This window comes from Acinonyx jubatus, chromosome D4 (assembly GCF_027475565.1).
Source record: "Acinonyx jubatus isolate Ajub_Pintada_27869175 chromosome D4, VMU_Ajub_asm_v1.0, whole genome shotgun sequence".
Classification (NCBI taxonomy): Eukaryota; Metazoa; Chordata; class Mammalia; order Carnivora; family Felidae; genus Acinonyx; species Acinonyx jubatus.
Genome location: NC_069391.1, coordinates 21588732 through 21611829, shown reverse-complemented (window position 1 = coordinate 21611829; position 23098 = coordinate 21588732). Strand labels below are relative to the sequence as shown.

Below are 23098 nucleotides of genomic sequence, written 5' to 3'. Positions count from 1 at the left end.
ACCTACACCACCCAGAGATTTTAGAATTGGTGTGGGGTAGGTCAAAGTATCTTTGTTTCCCTCAAAGCTTCCCAAGCTATTTTAGTGAGTATCCAGGTTTGAGAACCTGTGATCCATACCTACAAACAGCTAAACCAATGAACAAAAATAAAGAGAAAAATGTTAAAAATAACTACAGAGAAGTAATTTTACCTACAGAGTAGTAAGCCTGCTCACAAACTTCCCAACAATAGAAGCTAAAAGAATAACAGAATCATACCTTCAAAGTGTAGAGAGAAGTAACTGTCAACCTAAAATTCTAAATAGCTAACTAACATTCAATAGTGATAATGAAATAGACATTTTTTAGTCATAAAGTCTGAGAAGTTACCATTTATAGAGCTTTGCAGAAATAGCTATTAAATAGGGTGGGCTGAACATAGAATGGAATGGGATATAAAAAGAAATTCAAAACATAAAAGCAAAAAACACAACAAACTCTTGTTGCCAGCTAACTCACATTTCATTTTTTTTTTTCCCCTAAGTAATCAATCAACCAGGATGAAAATCCTCCTGGTCATCCATCCTGGTAGTTCATAAACATGACCAAACAAACAAAGTGACCTGTTTTTAAAAGAACAAACATATGGGCCCCACCCTAGGTGTACTGTAACTCTAGGAATAAGGACATTTTTTTAGCATCCTACACCAAGAGGATAATCAGGTTTAGAAATATCAGGTTCTAGTATTTCCTTAATACAGCAGTTCTCAAAGTGTGGCTCCGCAGTAGCATCACTGTTATCAGGGAACTTGTGGAAATGCAAATTCTTAGGACCCACCTCAGATCTACTTTATTAGAAATTCTGGGTATGGACTCAGCAACCATGCTTTAATAGGCCCTCCAGGTGACTCTGACACCAGCTCCAGTTTGAGAAAGCTGCTTTAGTCTCATGCTCATATTATCTGTTCACACTTCTACGTGAACAAATCCTCTGCTGCTGTCCTGCCCATAAAATCTATCCATTTAGTCCTCTAGAGCAATGTACCATGGTTAACCAATTCCTAGACATTCTTAATCTCTTCAGTGAATTTTCCTTCTATCTTTTCCCTCAACTGAAACTAACCCTCTTCTCTTATAGAGTTCTCACATAAAAGCTGTTCACTCTCCCAAACACCATGTGGCTGAGGGTCTGGAAAGTGAGGTTCACTCATTCCTGCTTCCTATATCTCCAAAAACATTTGGATAAAAATCTTGCCTTTTGTGACACTCTCCACTCTCAAGCCTTTTAAACTGCGGACGATACTAACTTCCAAATTTCTCTTGTGATGTTGGGAAGAACCCAATGACTACCCAACATTTCCATGTGGATGTTGCAGAGGAACTTCAAATTCAATACATAAACATCAGAACCTGCCATATTACCCAACTCTGTTCTTCCTACAGTTTCTATATGAATGGCACCACCACTCATCTATCTAATTATCCAAGTCCAAAACCTGGAAATAAATCATCAATGGAATCCCGTATCCAAATATTCAATTAATCACCAGTTACTATCAATTTCACCTTCTGTGAATTCTCTAATTCTCTCCATTACAACTGCTAGTGCTATAGTACTAATTACCATCCCTAACTGGGAAATCCTATACAGCAATAGCCTCTTAACTGTTCACCCTCCCTCCTGTATTGCACTCTTCCAGTTCATTTCACAGTCCCTAAATTTTAAGAACATGTATTTTTAAACAATGTGGTAACTTATGGAATGTAAATTATGTTCCAATTTTTTAAAATCATGTAAACTTATAGTTTTAATACTTCTATTATTCTAAATCATCATTAAACACAAGCTTTTAAATCCAGCTCTTTTACTCAATTGTTCTGGGTCACCAACATATTGACAGTTTTATCACAATTATGTAACACAAAGAACATCAATCAAAAAAGGAATTATCGAATTAGACACAAGTTAAAATTTAAGGGCCACAACTGCTAACTTCATCTATGTGAACTTTCCTACAATAAATTTTACCGCAATAAATGTTTACTGAACTTTACTGCAATAAGTGTTTTTGTTATAAATAATGGCATTTCAATAAATGTTTAGATGAGCAAACGAAGAAAAAAATTTTTTGAAATTCATGGAAAGAAAACATTCTAGATTCTGAAAAAACGAAAACTCACCATACACACCTGTAGAAGTAGAATTGTTCATGGTAAAGGGTCCGTCAATGTCATCAGAAGAAAGAAGCTCATCAGATCCCCGCTGAAAAGCAAGGGCAATATTGTTAATAAAACAAGTCTTGGATAATGGTCCACATTTACTACTAAAAATATTAAAAGTTAATATTATTACTTCTGTTTGAATATCAAGGCCTTTAAAGGGAAATCCTCAAGAATCACAAAACTTAAAGGTTGGAGAAGTGAATTTCACAGAAAAAAAAATTACTGCATATCCACATGGTTGTTAGTTATATATACCAAAAAAAAAAAAAAAAGCCAACCTGCTATCATATAATTGGGGACATAATCCTTCATCCCTTTTTGAACAAACCCAATCTTCAGATGTTTCATTTGAAGTACCAAAAACCATACTTAGGGGTTGCATCCTGAAATTTTTTCTGTAATTTATTTTAAGGTATATTTGGTATATTTTAAATATACTTAGTATTTTAAAATAGGTTGTTTTTTTTAGTATATTCTTAAGTATTCATGTGGAAATAATTTGTGTAGCACCTGTTAAGAATCCTGACTTGATACCTACATATTTTATTTTTCATTTTTTATTCATGTATTTTTTCCTATGTGTTTTTTAAAGTTGAACACAAAGATGCAATTTACTTCTATATTTGGTGATAGCTGATACCCTTTATAATTGGTGATTTTTTTACCCATTAATCTTCAGAATGATCTTTAATGTGTACTAATTCTTAAACAACTACTGTTTAAATAATTTACCCTTTTCTGCTGATGAGAGTTTTGACCAATTGCAAGCTGAACTGTCAATGCGAAAAGACAAGTCAGACAAGCCTTCTCATTTTAACTGTAAGATCTATTACCAAGATTTAAAAGTTTACATTTACAATGGACAATAAATGCCATGTACAAAGTTAAAATCAACCAATTTCCAATGTTACTGTTTGTTTAACCTGGTCAATTTTGAAGATCAAATATTTTTGGTCTACTGGATGATAAAACTTAATCCTTAAACTATCCTACAAATATCAGAATAGTAATTACGCTCCAAAATATGTTTAATGTTTAGGTGTTGAGTACCACTGTAGGAAACAACTTCAGCCTTTGCTAAAGAAAGGCAAAGCATTGATGTGTTTGCATAACAGAAATACAATTACTTAAACAATTCTTGTATTAAACATCTGGAAATTATTCCCTTTCGTTCTTGACGAGTTTATACAGACAGCTTGGGACAAGAAGAAATTAAATAAGCACATAAGAAGAAATAAAAAGGAAAATCTCAACTTCCAGAAAGATAACAGAAAGAGTATTTTCATAATTCTGGAGTAGAGAAAGATTTCTTAAACAAGAAACAAAAGCACAATTATGAAGGAAAAATACTGATAAACTTGACATTGAAATTAATTTTATTTACAATATACACAATGTCAAATTATTATGTTGTACATCTGAAACTAATGCTGTATGTCAGGTTTTTGGGTTTTTTTTTAAGAATTTTATTTAATAAGAGACATTAGGGTTATTAAAAGGCAAGTAACAGAGTGGGAGAAAATATCTGCAATACACATAACCAACAAATTTTATATCCAGAACTTACTAAGAAAGAGAAAAAAGGAGAAAAAAAATCCTCACTAGCAATCACTAAGAAAGTCCAAATAAAAGAAAACAACAAAAGAGTTCCATAGGCACCTAACAAAGTGGTAGACTTTACTTGTGTTCCAGAGTATTTGTGCCTTCCCTTTTTCCTGTGAAAGAATTTTTCACCCCCATCCATGGTGACATAACTTGCCATGTCTCCTGTGGGAGAATACTTCCCTCACCCACTGACACTGAGCACAGTTTTACAATATGCTCTGGCCTATGGAATATGAATAGACATGACCCATACTAAATCCAAGCAGAAGCTTCAAAAGATATTACTAGTTTCTGCTAATTTTTTCCTCTTTCCCCCTTAAATACGGGCTGTTCTTTCAACCTGATTCCCAGAAAAAGAACACATACAGCTTCAGAACAGCCACCAACCACTATAAGTGAATGAGAAACAAATGTTATGTCTAAGCTATATCTAAATGACTAAAACCATATCCAATAGACATATGAAAAGATGCTTAACCTCACTGGTCATCAGGGAAATGTAAGTTAAAACCATAATAAAATACTAGATATTAAAAAAGACTGACAATATCAAGAGTTGATAACAATGTGGAACATCAGAACTAGTATATTGCTAGTGGGAGTGCAAGTTGGCACAACTTTGGAAAACTGACCCAATATACTAATGTTGAATATATGACTATCCTACAAACCTTATGTATTCTATTCCTATGAATACACTCAAGACAGTTCATGCTTATGTGCACCTAAACACATGAGAATGTTCTCATCAGCACTGTTTCTACTCATCAAACTGGAAACAGCTACGTTATCAACTCTAGTATGGATAGATTGTTGTAAATGCACTCGATGATTTATGCCACTGAGAATGAATTATTGCCCCATACACTAACATAGATAAATCTCACAAGCATAAGAAGTCATTCACAAAAGAATATATACTGTATCATACTAATGCATTTATATGGAGTTCAAGAATATGGTGAAAACAAAATTACACATTGGACAGCAACATGCAAAAGAATGAAACTGGACCACTTTCTTACACTTATATATAAAAATAAAGTCAAAATGGATTTAAGACCTAAGTATGAGACCTGAAACCATAAAAATCCTAACTTCTTTGACATCAGCCATAGCAACTTCTTCTAGATATTTCTCCTGTGGCAAGGGAGATAAAAGCAAAAATATATTACTGAGACTTCAACAAAATAAAAAGCTTCTGCACAGCAAAGGAAACAATCAACAAAACTAAAAGGCAACCAATGGAATGGGAGGATATTTGCAAACGACATACACAATAAAGGGTTAGTATCCAAAATATATAAAGAACTGATGCAACTCAACACCCCCAAAATGAATAATCCAATTAAAACATGGGCAGAAGATACGAAGACACTTTTCCAAAGAAGACATACAGATGGCCAACCGACACATGCAAACATGTTCAACATTACTTATCTGAGGGAAATGCAAATCAAAACTACAATGAGATATCACCTCACACCTGTAAGAATGGCTAAAATCAACAACTCGAGAAATAACAGGTGTTGGCAAGGATGTGGAAAAAGGAGACCCCTCTTGCACTGTTGGTGGGAATGCGAACTGGTGCAGTGAACATGGAACAGAGTATGGAGGTTCCTCAAAAACTTAAAAATAGAACTACCCTACAATCCACCAATTGCATTACTAGGTATTTACCAAAGAATACAAAAATACTAATTCAAAGGGATACATGCACCTCAATGTTTATAGTAGCATTACCTACAATAGCCAAATTATGGAAACAGCCCAAGTGTCCATCAACTAATGAATCGATAAAGATGTTGCAGCATATATATACAATGGAATATTATTTGGCCATAAAAAAGAATGAAATCTTGCCATTTGCCATGACACAGGTGGAGCCAGAGTATTATGCTAAGCGAAATAAGTCAGCCAAAGATAAATACCATATGATTTCACTCATGTGTGGAACTTAAGAAACAAAACACATGACCAAAGGGGGGAAAAAAAGAGAGAGAGGCAAACCAAGAAACAGACTCTTAACTATAGAGAACAAATGGATGATTACCAGGAAGAAGGTGGGTGGAAGGGGGATGTGCTGAACAGGTGACGGGGATTAAGGAGTGCACCTGTGATGAGCACGGGTGCTGTATGGCAATGCTGATCATTATACTATACACCTGAAACTAATATTAGGCTATGTTAACTGCAATTTAAATAAAAAGTACTTTCATTCTTCAAAGACACCATTAAAAAGAAAAGGAATGAAAAACCAAGCCAGAGAATGGGAGAAAATATTTGCAAAAACTAAATAAAGACAACCCAATAATAATAATAATAATAATAATAAACAGGCAAAAAGCATTTGAAAAGACATTTCTCCAAAGATATACAAATGGCCTATAAACACATGAAAATATCAAATATCAACATCATTAGACATTAAGGAAATGGAAAATTAAAAAAAATAAGTGCAGTATTTGCACTTTGTTTTTAGGGAAAGCGTGCAAGCGGGGGACAGGGAGAGAGAGAATCTTAAAGGCTCCAACACTCAGCACAGAGCTTGAAGTAGGGCTCAATCCCATGACCCTGGGATCATGACCTGAGCCAAAATCAGGAGTCAGACGCTCAACCGACTGAGCCACGCAGGTTGCCCGAGAAATGCAAATTTTAAAACCACAGAGAGCACTTCAAATAAAATGTAAGACTAAGACATCACCACACACCTACCAGAACAATTAGAATAAGGAAAGGTGACATATCAAATGCAGGTGAGGATGTGGAAGAAAGTGGATCTCTCATATACACTGAAGATAGGAACGGTACAGCCACTCTGGACTGTTTGGTGGTTTCTTTAAAATGAAACATACACAGCAATCTCAAAAGATCACATTCTCAAAACAAAAATTCACATGTTCTACGATTTTATTCATACAACATTCTCAAAATGACAGAATTATAGAGATGGAAAAGAGACCAACAGTTGTGAGGGAGCAGAGATGGTTGGGAGGAGGTAGTGGGTAATTAAAGGATGCCAGAAGGGAGATCTTTGTGGTGATAGATTAGTTCTGTATCTTGACTGTAATAGTTACATGAATCCACACATGCAACAAAATGAAACAATTATAAACAGGCACTTTATCAATGTCTTTGTTTTGATAGTGTGCTGTAATTAAAATGTAACCATTGGAGGAACCTGGGAGGGTACACAGGACCCCTCCACAATATCTCTACAATTTGTTGTGAATCTTGAAATTTTTCCCAAATAAAAAGTTAAGACAAAAAACAAAACAGGGGCGCCTGCGTGGCTCAGTCGGTTGAGTGTCTGACTTTGGCTCAGGTCATGATCTCTCGATTTGTGAGTTTGAGCCCCACATCGGGCTCTGTGCTGACAGCTCAGAGACTGGAGCCTGCTTCATATTCTGTGTCTCCCTCTCTCTGCCCCTCCTCCACTCACACTCTGTCTATCTCAAAAATAAATAAAACATTAAAAAATTTTTTTGAAATAAAAAATAAAAACAAAACAAAACAGAACAAAACAGATGTATCATTCTAAGCCAGAGGATTCCTACTTGACTTGAGACTTTTTGCTGGCTTAAAATAGTCATCACCAACACCTGTGCTCGATCAATCCTCAAGAAGGGATAAGACAAGACTGGTCAAGCTGTCAATTACTACAGCTCACTGTCAGAGCTCATGCCTCACACTACTGTTCCATACAATGGTGATCCAGAAGGCATCCCTTCAAAGACAGGCAACATTCAAAGAAAAACAATCCTATGAGTTCCTTATGGGAATCTGTGCATAAGGTAAAGGAAGGGAAGACTCAAAAGCCAGACAACATACACCAGAAAAAGTATACAACTTTAAATTATGAGCAAATAAGAACTTTGTAAAATAAAATAAAAAATTAAGAAAATAGCCCCTCCTAAATAAAATGCAAAGGGGTATAACAGCTCAAAGGAGAGGCAAGTAAGAATTCTACCAAACGATTTAAAAGATAGATTGATGAAAAAAAAGAATAAAGCATTGTCGTGAAAGTCAGACATTACAAAGAGGAGAGCCAAAAGTGCAAAACACACCTTTCCACCATCCAAAGAAGTTACCTACTGCAAAGAACCAACTCTTAATCTGGACTTTAAGTATCCAAAAGCCACACAGAAAAAATTTTCAGGAAAGCCCTCCCTTGCACGCACATGAGATTACTTAAATGCAACTGGCGAAAGTGTCAGACTGTTAACAAAGGCCCCACACAATGTTTGACAGCTAAGAATCCAAAAACTTCCCTGCAGTCTTCTTAATGCACACAAGCTATTTCAGTTTCAATTTGGGGAGAACTGAGTTACTCATAGTTCTATTTCCATCTTATTCAATAAACTGTTACCTGGTTTCCTAACAAGTAAATCACCAATCAACCATTAACATGAAATTATTCCCTGTTGCTTACTGAATCAATTCTAAACTTACTATATGGCCATTAAAAGCTCTTTCTAACCCAGACCTCCTCCTACACACAGTAACACTCCTGTCTTGTAATTTGCCCCAGACACACTATCTTTATTCTTGCCTCGTTATGCTATTCTCCCACCTCAAACACTATCCCTTCACTACATATCCATTCCTACATAATGATCACAAGTAAATACTATCACATCCTTGAAAATTTTCCTTTCCCCAAAATGAAGAGGCTGAACTTAATTTTGATTGCCTTGCGGGATTAAAATGTACATATGTTTTAGGATGTTAGTACACTTGCATAATGTATTCTTCCTATATGTATAGCTATCAATATCACACATTTTGTCAAATATGTATGCAAAGTTTTTTTTTTTTCAGCCACTTTCAGTCTATTATTGTGTCTTACACTTGATTGTATTTCCCCACAGTCTATAGGACAGTGTCAGGTATATTATATGTAATGACTCTCTGCCTTGGTTATACATTACAATCATATAACCAGTTAAAAAAAATTGTTTTTATTTGAGAGAAAGAGCATGTGCTCAAATAGGGGGAGAGGGGCAAAGGGAGAGAAAGAGAGAATCCCATATAATCAGTTTAAAATCAACACCAGATGTCAGGTCCTACCCCAAAGATTCTTAACCAATAGGTCTAGGCTAAGGCGGAACCTGTATATTTCCAAAGCTCTAATGTGTACCCACCTGAGGACCACTACAAACAGATGTTTTAATAAACACAGAAATATAAGAGTGAAGTGGTTTAAAAGACTAAAATAAAATAGTCTTCTAGAGTAGACCAGATCTAGGTTCGAACAGACTCCACAATCTTAAATTTACCTTTGTATGATACTACACGTTATTTAATCTAAGGCTGTTTACTCATCTGTAAAATGAGGATAATAATGCTACCCATCATCACCATCCTCTGAGGATTAATGTTTCTAATACATAAGGTATCACTAAACACTAGCAGATAAACACTAATGATTAATTACTCAGTCCTTTTCAAAAGCTATACATGTCAGTAGTTACTTGTATTCAATGTAATTAGTACTAGATAACAATCTCCTAAAGGTGAAAGGTAACATTCTTTCAATAAAGAAAACTTTCTAAAGTTTTAAAAAGAAACGTCACCTCCCCATCCTAACAGCAAAAAATTAACGAAAGATTTGGCTTTGATAAAACATGCTTAAAAACTGAAGCAATACTTTTCACATTTTATGTAACAAACTCTTAAAATATATATCCATTTCTAAAATAAAATTGAAACATTCTTTGTATAGGATTGCATACGAGAGCTAACAAAGTCCCATTTTATGATTAACCTCTGAGGATGAGAAAGAATAAAGCATGTATCTGCCTGGGCATTAGGACTTTTCCTTCAGAACACTGGTAAGATCTGTTAAGAGAAAAAAGTAAAAATTTTCACTATAACCATCCTTATTTAAGCATCTTTGCATACTTATTCAATTATCTCAGGATAAATCTGTAGATGTTAAACAGCCTGATTTTTTATTTTTATAATTCATTTTATCTTAAGTACATTCTGCAACATTATAATATGAATCCATGCCCCTGTCTGTAATCCTTTTATAACTGATAAGCTTTTGCCACACTGTTGCAGTCTTTGTATTCTATTCAAAATGAATATTCAGAAATGAAATAAACAGTTCGTCCTTTGTGAGCATAAAGTAAGACTGCAAGAAATCTCAAGTTTCCACTCAACAATGTAGAGTAACTTAAAGTTACTACTACACTACACGTGACTAGGAAGAAGCATTTTTATTTCTATAGGGGTCTTTCAAATATTGTTAGAATTAGCACATGACCACCTCATTTTATTTTTTTCCCCACAACATTTTAGTATTACTCAGAGTCTGGCTCACAATTTGTGTAGGAAAGAATTTAACTTCGCCAATTAGAGGTCTGGCTTTTGCCCTCTCCTTCTGGGAAGTATCTCTAAAGTCCTGGAAGGTCACGCTTGAAAGAAGTATCTTTTTTTTTTTTTTTTTAACTTGAGGGCTTTAGGTCACTGACAAGGGACTGACCACATCAAAAAAATCAACGATGTAATTTAGGGTAAATATGGGCTTTTGCTCATGCCTAAAGACTGAGATCTGCCTCAAGGGCAATCAATTATGCCTACACAAAGGAGCTTCTCAATAAAAAAAATATAGTTAATCACTAAAGCACAAGTGAACTTCCCTGTTTGACAATACTCCATAAGTACTACCACACACTGATGATGGGCAAGTAATGTGTCCTGATGCCACAGAGAGAGGACAAAGGATGCTCTCTGTGTTTGGTACTTCCCCAGACTCTGCCGTATGTGTTTCTTCCCTTGGCCGACTTAAATCTATACCCCTTCCCTGTAATAACCACTAACCATGAGTATAACAGCTTTCAGTGAGTTCCATAAATCCTTTTAGCAAATTATGGGACCTCAGCATTGGTTTGGGAAACCCCCAGAACTTACAGTTGGTGTTGTAAGTGAGGGTAGTCTTCTGTGGACTATGTCCCCTAACTTTGCAGTTGGCCTAATTCCTCTCAAGGTTAAATGATGAATCAATCAAATATAATAAAAGTATTTATTTAACAGATTTTTAAAAACTGTATTCTTAACCTCTGAATTACCATTTGGACTTCTAACTATAAAAGAAAAATTTAACCTAAAAATGTGATTAAATATTCAAGTATAGAAAAACCAGAATAATTAAGTTAAATTTATATGACACCTTAAATAAATTAATGTAACATCTTAACTATCACACTCTATGTTTCCACACAAAATATAAACTGCCATAATAAAAAAATGATGAACACTGCAGAGTCTTCAAAATAAACACATATAAGGGGCACCTGGGTGGCTTAGTCAGTTAAGTGCCCAACTTCAGCTCACATCATGATCTTGCAATTTGTGTGCTCGAGCCCTGCATCAAAGCTCTGCGCTGACTGCTCTGGGCCTGGAGCCCACTTCAGATTCTGTGTCTCCCTCTCTCTCTCTGCCCCTGCCCTACACGCACTCGATGGCTCTCTGTCTCTGTCTCTCTCTCTCAAAAATAAAAACATTAAAATAAATAAATAAATTATATTTAAGTCTAAAAATTCTACAAGATCTTTCAAGAATAACAGGAGCAACTTATAAGTAAAGCAAACACTATAGTATTGAGTGAAGTATTGGAATGACTGGTTTTATTTTTTTAATGTATTTTTCTTTTTCTTTATTTTTGAAAGGGTGGGGGGGAAGAGAGGAAGAGGGAGAGGGAGAAAATCCCAAGCAGCAGACAGCACAGAGCCCCATGCAGAGCTCAAACCCACAAACTGTGAGATCAAGACCCCAAGCCAAGATCAATAGCTGGGTGCTTAACCAACTGAGCCACGCAGAAGCCCCATGACTATTTTTATTTTTATACTTTATCACACAAGAAAAAATATTTGATACTAAAATTTCATACCTGAAAATCCTGTTTTACATCAGAAAAAGGGTTGACTATCATATAAAATAAACCACACATCTCTCAAATAGTTACGATACTTTTAAAAAAATGGTAACTTTCTGACCCTAATAGGGGTCTGATAAACACAAGACAAAGAGAACAAAAAGGCTTACATTTGAAAATTCAGTCACAAGAAAAGTATTCTGATAATCAAAATTTACTGGCTAAGCTTTTCCCCAAGAATTCATTTTCAAATTATAGAAAACAAAGGTTATTAATATTATAAAGCTCAAATCCCAAAAGCCATATTACTTTGTAAAGCTCTGTAAAAGAGGAGAAAAACACAGTTAGTTCTGTATTAAACATTCCCTTCTTTTAAAAACCAACTTTTCTTTCCTAGACATAAATTCTTTCTCCTGAAAACACATCACCATCTATAATTACAGATTACTTCAGTACAAAACAAATTTCTGAAAATTATACTTAATATTCATATCCTATGTGTCTGAAAAGCAATTTTCCATTAAAGTAAGGGAAGAGCGATGCAGACTAGGCAAATTGAGGATCTCTCACAAGGGATGACTGCTATGAGAGAGGATGGTTTAAGAGATGGGTGGAAGATGAGCAGAATGAAGACCCCTGTACCACAGAGAAACAAATTAACATTACACAAAAGGCTTTAACAAGCCAAATGAAGACATCACAGAAGGTGGGCTGCATGAAAACACTGGCTCAACCGTCTCCTTAGAAACACACAGTAAATTTACGTTAAGTGCAGCAGTTGCTTTCTGGACTTGTTAGCTCTCTGGCTAAGTCAACACACCAATCAGCTTCACTGCCTCTGGTACCAATTACTGAAGTTCTCTCCTATTGAAGAATAATGAAATATACAGGACCAACAAAGCAAAACAATACTGTAATTAGCAGCACAAATAAAGTGTTCCATTAACAAATTTGATGGAGAGTGGTTTTATTTAGCATTAGAGCAGTATTATTATGATAGAAAGCAATCCACACAACTGAGAAACAGCCACTAAAGTAACATGTAAGGAAGATTCTGAAAAATAAACCATTAACTCACAGTTAATCTTCAGATCATATCAAAAATGCACACGTAATTCAAGAATAAGATATTTGTTTTAGCCTATCAAGATGCTATGACCATAAAAAAAAAAAATGGCTATCAAAATTATCTCAGAATTGTCTATGATCCTAGTACTTTTTTAAACAAAAGAATCTTAAATACTGAAATTAATATCCAAGTCGTACCATGAAGCCAAGCTAGCCCCCCCTTTTAAATTTCTAACAGACAGTCTTAGTGAGGCTCTATGAACACTTCCCAGAACAGAAACACATGTTAATCCTGTGGATACATTTTTCCATAAACAGGAATAAAAGTGATATTATGTAAAGTCTCACCATAGTATATACACTTGTTGACTATGATCTCCTGATTACTCACCTTTATATCTTCCTCCACAGAACCTACTATAACATTTTACATGGCACCTATGTTCAAAACTTTCTTGTCTAAAAAGGAATTTAAAAATGAATAAAAACTACACAGAGAAGAGAACAAACAATATTCAGTGAGGCTTTCAGATTAACTGTGAGGCAGTATGTAACTTCAAGTATTTTTTTCCTAATTCAGCCTTTTGTTAACATTCGCCATTTCACAGCTTCCTGTTATTCAAAGCACATCCAAAACCCAAAGGCACTAGCTATTATTGGTAACTCTACCTTTGCAAATGACTTGGAGATCATATTCCCAAACACTGTGGCCCCATTAACACTCATCATCTACTAAATGTGTGACTATACCTAAACATATTTTTTTGGTTAATGTTTATTTATTTATTTTTGAGAGAGAGGAAGAGAGAGAGAGAGAGAGAGCATAAGAGAGCATAAGCAGAATAGGGGCAGGGAGGGGGAGGGAGGGAGGGAGGGAGAGAGAGAGAGAGAGAGAGAGAGAGAGAGAGAGAGAGAGAGAGAGAGAGAGAGAGAGAGAGAGAGAGAACGTGCACGTAAGCTAGCTCAAGAGAATCCAAAGCAGGCTCCAGGCTCAGAGCTGTCAAGGCAGAGCCCGACGCAGGGCTTGAACTCATGAATCAACTGTGAGATCATGACCTGAGTCGAAGTCAGACGTTTAGCCAACTGAGCCAACATTATTCTTAAAAAACAATTACCACCCCCCAAAAAACAGTTGCCAAACTGTTCTCTTGTGCTATTTTCCTTTCCAAGTCTACCGCTATTGAGATTTCAGGACAGTGAGAGTAAAAAAGACAACGATGGGGCAAATTCTACAAACATAAAGCTATAGCAATGTTCAAGACAAAGAAAAAACCCTGCCCTTTATGCATGGAGTTTACAATCCTGCAGAAGGAAACAGATAGTCAAAAATATTAAACTATGTAATATGTTTTAGTGTCATAAGTGGTTTTTAAAATGTAGGATAAGGAGCAGCCAGAGATGAAGAGGATTACAATTTTAAATAGGCAGTCAAGGAAAGACAAGATAAAGTGACATTTAAGCAAAATGTTAAAGGAGGTAAGGAGTAAGCTATGTAGTTATCTGAAGGAAGAATGTTATAGGCAGAGGAAACTGACTAGAATGCTTTGCATGTTCTAGAAAACTCTGAGGAAGCAACTGTTACTGCAACAAAGTGAGCAAAGGGAAAACAAATAGAGATTAGGAGGGTGTGTCATAATATGTGTGGCCTTGAAGGCAATTCTAAAAAATGTTATTGTGTGAAATGAAGGACACAGACTTTTGAACACAGGAATAATATGATCTGATTTACTTCTTACAAGATCACTCTGGCTACTGTGTTGAGAACAGTCTGTAATAACACAAAGAGGGAAGCAGAAACTCTAGCTTCTCTAGTTAGGAAACTATAATGACAATCCAGATAAGGGGCCAAAAGAGCACCAGTTACTGCGGAGAATGGCTGGAGTGTGAATATATTTGGAAAGATTTGCTAATGAATTAAATGCAGAAGGGAAGAGAAAAAAAGAAGTAGAAAAGTCCTGGTCGTCCCAAATAGCTAACACTGTAAAATATCCTTGCCCTGTGGTTAGTCTACAGACATTTTTAAGATTATATTCATATTCTCTAATTCTCATCCTTCAAAGAAACTATAAAAATCAGGTTATGTTATTTAACATACGTTAGAGGGTAAATGGTACAATTAAAATCTAGGCTTGGTTTAAGGGCATGTGAGTGGCTCAGTCAGTTGAGCGTCACATCACCGTCTCATGGTTGCTGAGCCTGGTGCCTGCTTGGGATTCCCTCTCTCCCTCTCTATCTCTGTCCCTCCCCTGCTCATACTCTCTCTCTCTCTAAAATAAATAAAAATTTAAAAACAATCTAGGCCTGGCTTATTTTTCATCCTACATATCTGTTCCTCTAGAGTATAATAAACAAATTTCTCCTCTAGTATGTTATGCCAACCTTTTGATCTATTTATTCCACATCTAGACCTTATTTTACATTACAACCATATACAAAGATATGTATATAGACCTTCCTCAACTTATGAATGAGGTTACGTCCTGATAAATCCATCATAAAGATAACCTGAGTCAAAAATGCATTTAATACACCCAACCTACTGAACATCCTAGCCTCGCCTCGCTTACCTTCAACACGCTCAGAACAATTACATAGCCTACAGTGGGGCAAGAACACTTTACACAGCCAACAGTGGGGCAAAATCATCTAACACAAAGTCTATTTTATAATAAAGAGTTGAATAATTCATGTAATTTATTGAATACTATACTGAAAGTGAAAAAGAGAATGCCTGTATGAATGAGTACAGAATGGTTTTAACTGTATCAACTATTTAACCTTGTGATTGCACGGCTAACGGGGAGCTGCAGCTCTTTGCTTCAGCAGCTGCAAGGCATCTTAAGAGTTTCGCACTGCTTATCACTAGCCCAAGAAAAGTTCAAACTTCAAAGTATGGTTTCTACAGAATGCATATTGCTTTCATGTCATCATAAAGTTGAAAAATCTTAAGTCAAACCATCATAATTGGAGACCAGCTGCATGTAATCATCCTTAACAAGAGCAAAATAAAAACAAGGATACTTACTGATTACATAGTACACACCACGTAGTGTTCTATGCGCTCTAGCATACATATTTCATGTAATCTAAGAAGCCTTTAATTTTAAGACCCAAAACTTTATCTAACACCTTAAAAGAAAAAGTACTGCCAATTAAAAATTGTCACTATCAACTAATACGCTATCAACTTATGGATGCACCCTGATGTCAGAAATGTTAATAAAAAAACTGTGCCTGAGAATCAATGAAATATCAAATCCTCACAAAATTCTAATCATTCAATATTATTATGGTGACCAACTGGTTCAAAATATTATGTCATATATAATTGATTAAAAATAGTAGTTCTACCCTTTTCCTTTCTGCATTTTAACTTTTGAGCCTCTTTCAATTACTTTTTTTCCCTCAAGGTGATAATTAATGAAATATTACTGCATAACTTTGAAACCACAAGCCTTTATTTTTTTTTAATATATGAAATTTATTGTCAAATTGGTTTCCATACAACACCCAGTGCTCATCCCAAAAGGTGCCCTCCTCAATACCCATCACCCACCCTCCCCTCCCTCCCACCCCCCATCAACCCTCAGTTTGTTCTCAGTTTTTAACAGTCTCTTATGCTTTGGCTCTCTCCCACTCTAACCTCTTTTTTTTTAAAAAACCACAAGCCTTTATAAACACATGTAAAAGAAATCTCAGCAAGGCAAGGAAAAAATGTTCTCTCTTCCATCATAGCCGCTGAAAAAGACACAACTCTGGTCATGAAACTGTTTACAAATGCTATTTCTAACAAAGGAGTCATAAAAATAACAAAGGTCTGGGTTTTGGCTAGTTGTCATACTTAATATTATTTATTGTCCTAGCAGTAGTAATACTCATATTGACACCTATTTTCTGAAATATATATACACTTGCAAGTTTTTTTATTAACCCAATCATTACAACTTTCCTCTCCTCATACATTTGTAAACAAAACCTAACAATTTCTTAGGTTTCTCAGAACAGAGGTGGAAAGATAACACCATTCTGGGAATGAAGAAACTAAGGCACAAATGAGTTATGTAACTCAGACAAATCATACTACAAATAAAGAGTACAAATAAAGTGCAAATAAGGATTCAAACCAGGGTGCCTGGGTGGCTCAGTCGAAAGTGTTGACTACAGCTCAGGTCGTGATCTCGTGATTTGTGAGTCTGAGGCCCATGTTGGACTCTGTGCCTGGAGCTTGCTTCAGACTCTGGGTCTCCCTCGCTCTCTGCCCCTCCCCCACTCATGCTCTGTCTGTCTGTCTCTCTCTCTCTCATAAACATTAAAACAAATTTAAAAAAAAAATATTCAAACCCATGTAGGGCAATTTCAGAGTTCATGCTTTTAATTGCTACACTGAACTGCCAAAAACATTAACTCATCACTATGTTCATAATAAGAGATCAGTTAAATGAGTTACAATATATCCATGCAATGAAATATTAGGTGGTTATTAAAATGATGAAACGTGGCTCTTGGGTGGCTCAGTTTGTTGAACCTCTGACTTTGGCTCAGGTCATGATCTTGCAGTTCATGAGTTCAAGCCCCACATCAGGCTCACTACTGTCAGCACAGAGCCCTCTTTGGATCCTCTGTCCCCTTCTCTCTGCACCTCCCTGACTTGGGCTCTCTTAAAAATAAACAAACACTAAAAAAAAATTGTTTTAAATAAATAAAATGATGAAATAATACTTATCAATCTGCATATCACTTAATATAACACTGTTCATTAGTTATAATACATATTTTCTATTTTTGTAAAAATAAATAATAAATACATATGTACCATGAGCCTGTATGTAAAAGTCTAAGAGCAAGTTTACCTAAATGTCAGCAGGGATTATCATATCTGGCTTTTCTGTCATGTTTAAATATTAATTAATCAGAGAGAAAGGAGTTATTTTCATTTTGAAAAATAATCAACTCTTAAAATTTTGCCAATATGTGTCTCAAGCTCTGTAACTGGATCTTTCAATTAAAAACATTTCATGAGGATTTTTGGCCAGTTCTACTATAGACCATTACCATATTATCATCTCAAAAATGTTAACAAAACATTTAAAATTTCTTAAAAAAATAAAATTTATTTTTGCATTATTTAGTGATCTGCAAGCACCTCTGAACTGTGTAATAGCCAAATTATATGGACTTAGGATGGTGTTCAGATCATATGCTTTGCCAACAAACCTTTATTTGAATCTGTCACTTACCACCTGTTTGATCTAAGGTATTAGATTACAGTAACATCACAGGTTTGGTATCCTGTTCTGTAAAACTGGTCTAATGTTATAATAAATATGCAAAGTTCCTTTTTATAAAGGACTTCTTGTATACTGATACCTAGCAAGATAGGGATTAAATGCATTTTTTTTTTTTTTTAATCTGGAGGAGAGGGGCAAAAGCAGTACTTAGAAAGCTGATGTCTGGGGCGGGGGGAGAATGCTGATGTCTGTCTACTTATTCTATCAATTGAGAGAGATGTTAAAATCTATGATTATGGATTTGGCTCTTTCTTCTGTCACCCAAAACTGTCATGCAACTTCTCAAGAAAAGTCTCATTTTCTTAGGCAGGAGTCCTCTCTTAAATGACAAATCCTAAAATCTGAGGACTGCTAGCTTAGTCTAAAAGGTTGATTCTCTGCAGCTTCTACTATTCCTTCATTGTTGATGCTATTGCTCTAAATGTCATCACTAGCAATACAGCTACTGAATGAAGTTCCTGTCTGCAATAGTGACTGAGCACAAACCACTGTTAATCTGCCAGTATTCCCTCTGCATGTGAAGAAGGAAACTCTCTGGTGTTAGTCTCAACTATTGTTGCTGCTAACCTCCCAAAGATATAAAGCTCTCAAATTCCATATACATTCATTCATTCTCTATGATCCTCCAACCTCCACCTTCACATATATACACATACCCCTATTGCCCAAATCACAACATACATTGTAATGTTGAAGTCTAAAATTAGCCTCAAGACCAACTCCAGGTTCAATAATTCTCTAAAAGGACTCACAGGACTTGGCAGAAAGTTGTGTTCACAGCTAAGACTTATTATAAGGATACCAAACAAAGTAGACAAAAGAGAAAGGCGTATGGGGCAAAATCTGGAGGACACCTAGAGCAAGCTTCCAAGAGTCCTCTCCCAATGGAGACACACATACTTAATTCCTCCAGCAATGAACTGTGATAATACATGTGGAATGTGATAACCAGGGAAGGTCATTAGAGATTCACTGCCCAGGGCTTTTATTGGGAGCTGGGTCACACAGACACCCTCTGTCCAGCATGTACCAAAAATTCCAGAAAGTATAAACCATATCATTTACACAAACATTCTAGGAACAATAAGCCACTCTTATCATTTAAGGATAAGTTATATCAATGTAGGGAACTGTTTACCAACCAGGATTCTAGCCAAGGGCCAACCTTACAAGCAGCCTTTCTAAGGATAGCAGTCTTCGGCCTGCTACATTAACTATTTTCCGTACATTTGCCAAGCCCAAATGGCCAAACAGATCTTGATTTTTCTTGTAGCTCTCTGGTAAGGCTGGAACCCAGACACACTTCTTTAGTTCAGGTTCTATTTCCATGGTCATTGCTGCTACTATGGCATTAGTCACGAATGTGAAAGGGGAGAAACCAGAGGCTCTGTGCTGCCTCCACTAAGATCAAAGACAGGACACAGTGCTGTAGGGTTAAATGCGTTGAACAGCACAGGCTGTGAAAGCATACCCTCTGGATTCAAATCCTAACTCCACTACTTTCTACGTGAAGTTTAGGTCATGATTCCAGGGTCGTGGGATTGAGCCCCATATTGGGTTCAGCGCTGAGTGTGGAGCCTGCTTAAGATTCTCTCTCTCTCCTTCTGCCTTTCTTCCAACTCACATACTCTCTCTCCCTAAAATATAGAAAAAGAATCTGAAGATTATTCATGAGGAATAGTTTATTATAGCACAATACTGGAAATAACATGAGTCCATCATTAAAGGGCCTAATGAATTAACTTCTATATCCACAAAATATTTTATAGCCGTTAAAAAATTAGAATGGGGGGAATTCTGAGGAAGATTCCCTACACTTTTGTGAGAAAATCAAAGTGTAGAACAATGTATATAAATGTTCTGCTTTTGGTATTGGAGGAGGAAGAAAAATATGTATATCTGCCTTTATATGCATATAAGATACTATAAGTGTAAATTATAAAACTAATAAAACTGTTACCTTTGGGGGAAGACTAAAACAACACTGCAAATGAAAGTTCTCTGTGTAAACATAATTAAATTAATTTTTGTTGAATTACTTCTGTTCTTTTAACTTTTATTTATGAACTTTTATTTTCATCAAATTCATGTTCTATAACAAGTATTACAAACAAGTTTATATGATAAAGCAAATCTCTCCAACCTAATCCTAATCTTTAAACAGCTCTCAGTTATTCTAATGGACATCCTCATAACCCTAGATAATACAGTTATACCACTACTTCTGAGTTACCAACTTTAAAAATAAACCAACTGACCTCTAATATGAAAACTTAAAAATTCATCTCTTAAACTTCCCACTTTTCTTGCCTTCTTAATGTGTGAAATATATACTATTAATTTTAATTCTTATATAAGTTACCTTTAAATCTTAAATAGTAACCTTATAGTTTTAGTCCTTATTTTGCCAATTTGACAACCTCTTGATTCTCTACTTTGAAAGATAAAGCTGTTAGCACAAGTAATCTGTTCTCTCCTTCCCTCCTTCTGCCAGCTTCACTTCCATCTTGTTATAGTTGTTACATTCTGCCCTGCAACAACAGCATTCTAGGCTTCCACCAATCATGTCCTGCCCAAAGTTTGACTCAAAGCTGAAAAATCAATAAACAGCATTTACATTTTCATGACTATGTAAATACTGTTCAAGGAAACATAATGCTTACCACACTTCACTTTCTACTTTATAGTCTAATGTTACAACCTAAGGACCACTTGAAAAAAACTATTCCTAAAGTCAAGATCAAATGGATTCTTTGTTACATTCAATATCTTAACACCATGCCGCATTCTAATTTGGCTTATAGTCAGATCATGATTTTCTTTCCTGTTTTGCTCTCCATGATTATTTTTAAATGCCTTTATTTTCCTCACAGGATTGTGAAGATACCAATCATTCAATCCAGTCCCCATTTTTCTTCCCAAAAATCTCCTTCCTTAAATCCTACTTCCCCCTGCTTCAATCTAGAGTGCTTTCTAGGCCTTCTGAACAACTGTTAACCCAAGCCTTCTTTTTACACTTCTGGGTTGGCTCAACTTTTTCTTCAACTTCTGTCTTCATTGTCTTTAGTTTACTTTATCATTTTGCCACAGTATATCCTTAAGTAACCACCTAAATGATGGTAAACAGAAGGCAAACTTTCTGGGTCCATGCATGTCTGAAAATTCTATCCTCATAATTGTAGCCTCGTAACTAATCATTTGACTTAGTAAAAGAATTCTGGGTTAAAAATTACTTGTCCAGGAGCGATGGGTGGCTCAGTTGGTTGCGCATCTGACTTTGGCTCAAGTCATGATCTCATGCATTGTGCATTTGAGCCCTGAAACAGGCTCTGTTCACAGCGCAGTGCCTGGAGCCTGCTTCAGGTTCTCTGTCTCCCTCTCTCTCTGCCCCTCCCCTGCTCACGCTCTGTCTCTGTCTCTCAAAAATAAACAAACATTAAAAAAAGTATTTGTCCAAAAAATTATAAATACTGTCCCATTTTCATTTAGTACATAATGTGGAGATGAGCAAGCTACAGACTGCAGTTGAGAACCCAAAGGTGTCAGTGACAGAACAAGTTAGAAGAAAGCTTTTTAAATTGTTCTTTTCTAAAAATATTCTCAGAGATACAAAGCCTTACTAAATTTGCCACACAAAGATACATGTTATAAACTTATTGGAAAAAAGTATTCAACCAATTGAAAAACAAATCTAAGAGATGATACAAGAGACCTAAAAAACAAAAGTCATCAGATACCTTGAAGTTTAAACTGTTATGGAAAAAAAAAAAAGTTGAGTTCTAGAGAAAATGAGAAAGTATGTATAACCCAAGACTAAAGTTCTGGATCATAATTATTATGATGAAATATAATAAGGAAAAAAGGATAAATCAACAGTTGAGTTGAAATGTCACGTTCCTATTAGAAATCAATAGAACAGGGGTGCCTGGGTGGCTCAGTTAAGCATCCAACTCTTGATTTCAGCTCAGGTCACGATCTCGCAGTTTGTGAGTTTGAGCACCACATCAGGATCTGTGCTGACAGTGTGGAGCCTACTTGGGATTCTCTCTCTGCCCCTCCCCTGCTCGCTCTTACTCTCGCTCTCTCTCTAAATAAATAAACTTAAAAAGAAACCAACAAAACATACAACATATGACCAGAAAAAAACAAATAATACAATTAATACCTTGAACTAACAGATACACTTACTGCAAAACCAGACATCCACCTAATATACACTTACAAAAAGGATACTGTATCAGCTTGGCAAACTATTTATAAAGAGCCAAATATTAAGCATTTTAGGCTTTACAGGCCATAGAGTCTCTGCCACAACTCCACAAAAGCAACCATAGACAAAACACAACATGGCTGTGTTTCAATGAAAAGTTATTTACAGATACTGAGACTCAAATCTTACCAATTTTTCACCTGTCACAAGATAGTAATCTTTGTTCTTTTTTATTTATTTCAAATTTACATCCAAATTAGTTAGCATATAGTGAAACAATGATTTCAGGAGTAGATTCCTTAGTGCCCCTTATCCATTTAGCCCATTCCCCTCCCACAACCCCTCCAGTAACCCTGTTTGTTCTCCATATTTATGAGTCTCTTCTGTTCTGTCCCCCTCCCTGTTTTTATATTATTTTTGTTTCCCTTCCCTTATGTTCATCTGTTTTGTCTCTTAAAGTCCTCATATGAGTGAAGTCATATGATTTTTGTCTTTCTCTGACTAATTTCACTTAGCGTAATACCCTCCAGTCCCATCCATGTAGTTGCAAATGGCAAGATTTCATTCTTTTTGATTGCCGAGTAATACTCCATTGTATATATATACCACATCTTCTTTATCCATTCATCCATCGATGGACATTTGGGCTCTTTCCATACTTTGGCTATTGTTGATAGTGCTACTATAAACATTGGGATGAAAGATAGTAATCTTTCGGTTTTTTTTAATACTATTTGGAAGTGTAAAAACCATGTTAGCTTGCAGGATGTATTATAAAAACAGATGGCAATGAACTCTTATTTAGCCCTTGAGTCACAGTTTGCCAACTCCTGCATTAGTTT

The 23098-nt window shown here is 35.6% G+C and overlaps 1 protein-coding gene across 8 annotated transcripts in view; it reads right to left on the bottom strand.

The window, feature by feature from the left end:
• Positions 1-23098, bottom strand: part of PTBP3 (polypyrimidine tract binding protein 3) — a 119140-nt gene that overhangs the window by 78755 nt on the left and 17287 nt on the right. For 4 of the 8 annotated variants that reach the window (XM_053204796.1, XM_027034832.2, XM_027034836.2 and 1 more), the window contains one exon: positions 2162-2243. In XM_053204796.1, the coding sequence (XP_053060771.1) occupies positions 2162-2243 (82 nt within the window). Of the gene's footprint in view, positions 1-2161; positions 2244-23098 lie in introns of those variants that run through there. The other 4 variants (XM_027034833.2, XM_027034837.2, XM_053204798.1 and 1 more) reach the window with 1 other exon arrangement.